This window comes from Pinus tabuliformis, chromosome 3_1, assembly GCF_031772625.1.
Source record: "Pinus tabuliformis cultivar Carrire ecotype Pingquan chromosome 3_1, CPIR1, whole genome shotgun sequence".
Taxonomy (NCBI): domain Eukaryota; kingdom Viridiplantae; phylum Streptophyta; class Pinopsida; order Pinales; family Pinaceae; genus Pinus; species Pinus tabuliformis.
The window spans coordinates 61,561,943-61,565,109 of NC_142301.1; the positions used below are offsets into that span (position 1 = coordinate 61,561,943).

The 3,167-nt window shown below is 45.2% G+C and overlaps 1 protein-coding gene across 1 annotated transcript; it reads right to left on the minus strand.

Moving 5' to 3' along the window:
• Positions 1-311: 311 nt before the first annotated feature.
• LOC149185780 (uncharacterized) lies at positions 312-1,247 on the minus strand. The gene has a single exon (XM_089409138.1). The coding sequence runs from the start codon at positions 1,245-1,247 to the stop codon at positions 312-314; it is 936 nt and encodes a 311-aa protein (XP_089265264.1).
• Positions 1,248-3,167: the final 1,920 nt, after the last annotated feature.

Sequence of the window (3,167 nt, forward strand, 5' to 3'; positions counted from 1 at the left end):
GTTGAAGTCTTGTAATACTCTCTTCAATCTGCCCATAATTTTGTTGAGACCAATGTTGTTGAAGAGTTCACCCTTGATTAAATTTTTTATTATAATTTCTGAGTCTCTGAAGACTTGGAGATCTTTAACACCTTTCTCTCTAGCAATAAGACAAGCTTTGAGCAGCCCAAGGATCTCAGCTTGATTGTTAGTTTTCAGGCCAAGGCCCCATGCAAATGAGTCTCTTTCAGTCCCATCCGTGGAATAGATGACCCCACCAGCACCTGCAACTCCGGGGTTCCCTTTGGATGCCCCATCAAAGAATATGGTAGTTAATTTTTGGGCCCTCCACCATTTCTGAAAGATGTCATCTGGTTCTCTTTTTCGCCAGTCCGGTTTAGCTTTCTGGGGGGCAGGAGATACTTTCGGTGATGTGGCTCTAGGGCCAACCACCTCTTTTCTTCCAGCGTGAGCAGAGGATCATCTTTGTAGTACTGCTGTTGTGCCATTTCCAATAGTAGAGACTTTGCTTTTACTGCAACTTGAACCGGAGAATGCCGTATGTCTTTGAAGATTTGCTGGTTATGCGCCAGCCAAAGCTGCCAGCAAACAAATTTTGGAATCACTATCCATACCTTGCGCCAAAAATACTTGGGGGGGATACACTGAGGGTAGCAGGCACTCCATGTAGCAAAGAGGTCCGGGACAGAGGTCTGAGAAGGTATAGAGATCTGAAAATCCTGCAGAATGAGACCCCACACCTCTTTGGCGAAGAGGCATTCCAAAAAAAGGTGCTGGGCAGTTTCAAGATTACTTCTACATAGCACGCATCTATGAGGCCCTTCGATCTTCCTCTTTACGAGATTGTCTCCTGTTAAAAGTTTGTTGTGCGCCAAAGTCCAAAAGAAGAAATTTATTTTTGGAAGAGCTAGCGGCTCCCAGACCTGTTTCCAAAATGTAGGCGAATGATTACTGTTCTTCGATCCTTGAAGCACCCTATAGCCCTCAGCTGAAGTGTAAATACCTGTCCGCCCCCAGCCCCAACTGTCTCTCATATTTCTGTTGACCGGCGTGGCTTCTTCGAGCAGATCTTCAAGCTGATTCTGTTGGTCGGTTAAATGCGTCGGGACTCCGTGGAGATCCCAACCTGCCCACTCACCGCGACTGTCCCAAATTGACAAGTCATAAACGTTGTTTATGCCTGTTCTTTCTAACCAGTCCCTGAGCTCTGCGATTTCTTCGTTTTCAGCTAAAGGATCGCACCCCATTATGCGGTCTTTCCACAGATGCGTGCGCTTGCCATTTCCAGGGATTCTGTACAAGTGATTCTTGAAAAAATTGCTACTTTTGCAACAGAGCCTCCAAACCTGCGTGCATGAAATTGTGCTGTCTAATTGCATTTTCCTGAGGGCGGCGTTGTCTGCGTATTTGGACCGTAGAGTGATGCTGACGGGGTGAGAAGGGTCGTGGATCATTTTCCACAGAAGCTTGCCTCCCAACGTTGTATTAACTAGGGAAGGGTCGCGTATTTGCAATCCGCCCTCAGTGATCGGCCTCTTGACCAAGTCCCAATTTACTAGATGCATTTTTTCGTTGCCTTTCCCTCCTTGCCATAAGAAGTCCCTGAGGAGTGAAGAGATCTGTTCCATAACATTTTTGGGAGCCAAGAGGAAAGCTGCTTGATAAATAGGAAGGGCTGACAGCTGAGATTTGATTAGAATGGTTTTTCCACCTTTTGTTAACCAGTGACCTCCCAAAGCTTTGATTTTAGATTTGATTTTACTGATGATATCAATCCAGAGGGACCTCTTATTCACGCCTGAGGATATAGGTAGTCCAAGATACCTGAACCTGTCCCATTGTGCATGCCCTTTGAACCCTAAGATCTTCGCGATGTTGTTGATCTCCTGTTGTTCTGTATTCCAGCTGAAAATTTCACTTTTACTTTCGTTGACAAGAGCGCCAGATACACTGCAGTAACTTCTCAGGACTTTGTCAAAGTTTTACGCTATTATGGAGGAAGCACCACCAAGGACAAGGGAGTCATGCGCAAAGAGTGCGTGATTCAAGGGGGCTGAACCGCAGGAGGGTTTGAGACCCGGGAGGGAGCCAGCATTTCTTTCAGCTGATAGTTTTCTGCTAAGGGAGTCCGCCATGAGGATGTACAGAAAGGGAGAGAGGGGGCATCCCTACCTGATGCCTCTCCGAGCTTGGAAGAAATTAGTTGGGCAACCATTGATAAGGGGAGCGATCCACGGGGAATCAATACATGCTTTTATGAGCTGTACAAATTGCTGAGAGAAGCCAAAAGACAGCAAAACTTTGCAAAGGAACAAGCGATTAACTCTATCGAATGCGTTTGCCATATCAAGTTTAATCAACATACCTTTCTCCCCTCGCTGTTTGCTTGTATGGATGGTCTCCTGCACCTGAATGACGTTGTCCAAAATGTACCTGCCTTCCACGAATCCGCCTTGAGAGCTGGAGATCAATCTTTTGAGCAGAGGCTTGATTCGGTTAGCTAAGAGCTTGGCTATAATTTTGTAAGATGCATTGCACAGCGAAATAGGCCTAAATCTTGCAAAGGATTCAGGGTTGGTTTCTTTAGGGATTAGAGCTAAATAGGTGGAGTTGGTTCCTCCTCCTATCTTAGCTTTTTTCATGAAGCCTCTTATCATTTTAAGGAGATCAACTTTGATAACTTCCCAGCATGCTTTATAAAAATGGATTGTGAATTTGTCAGGCTGAGGGGCCTTGTCGGCTTCCATGGACCAGATTACATTGATAATCTCCTCCTCTGAGATGGGTCTGCCAAGAGCTATGTTATCTTCAGGGTTAACAAGAAGAGGGATATTGGAGAGGAAATCGGTTGTTTCCTCATCGCTACCTTGGGTTCCATCATTGAATAAGTTCTTGAAATGATTTTCAGCAGCGTCTTTAACCTGGTTGAATCCTTTGCAAACTTGGCCCTCCGTGGTTTTGATTTCAGCTATATAGTTCTGGGACAGCCTAGCTCTGTATTGTCGATGGAAAAAAGAGGTGTTCCGGTCCCCTGCCTTTAACCAAAGGCTTCTGGATTTTAGCCTCCAGTGTTCTTCTTCAGCTCGGAAGGATTGATATGTGGAACGTTGAGCTTTTACTTCCTTATCCAATAGTTCTGTTGTAATGTCTTTATTTTCCATATTTAT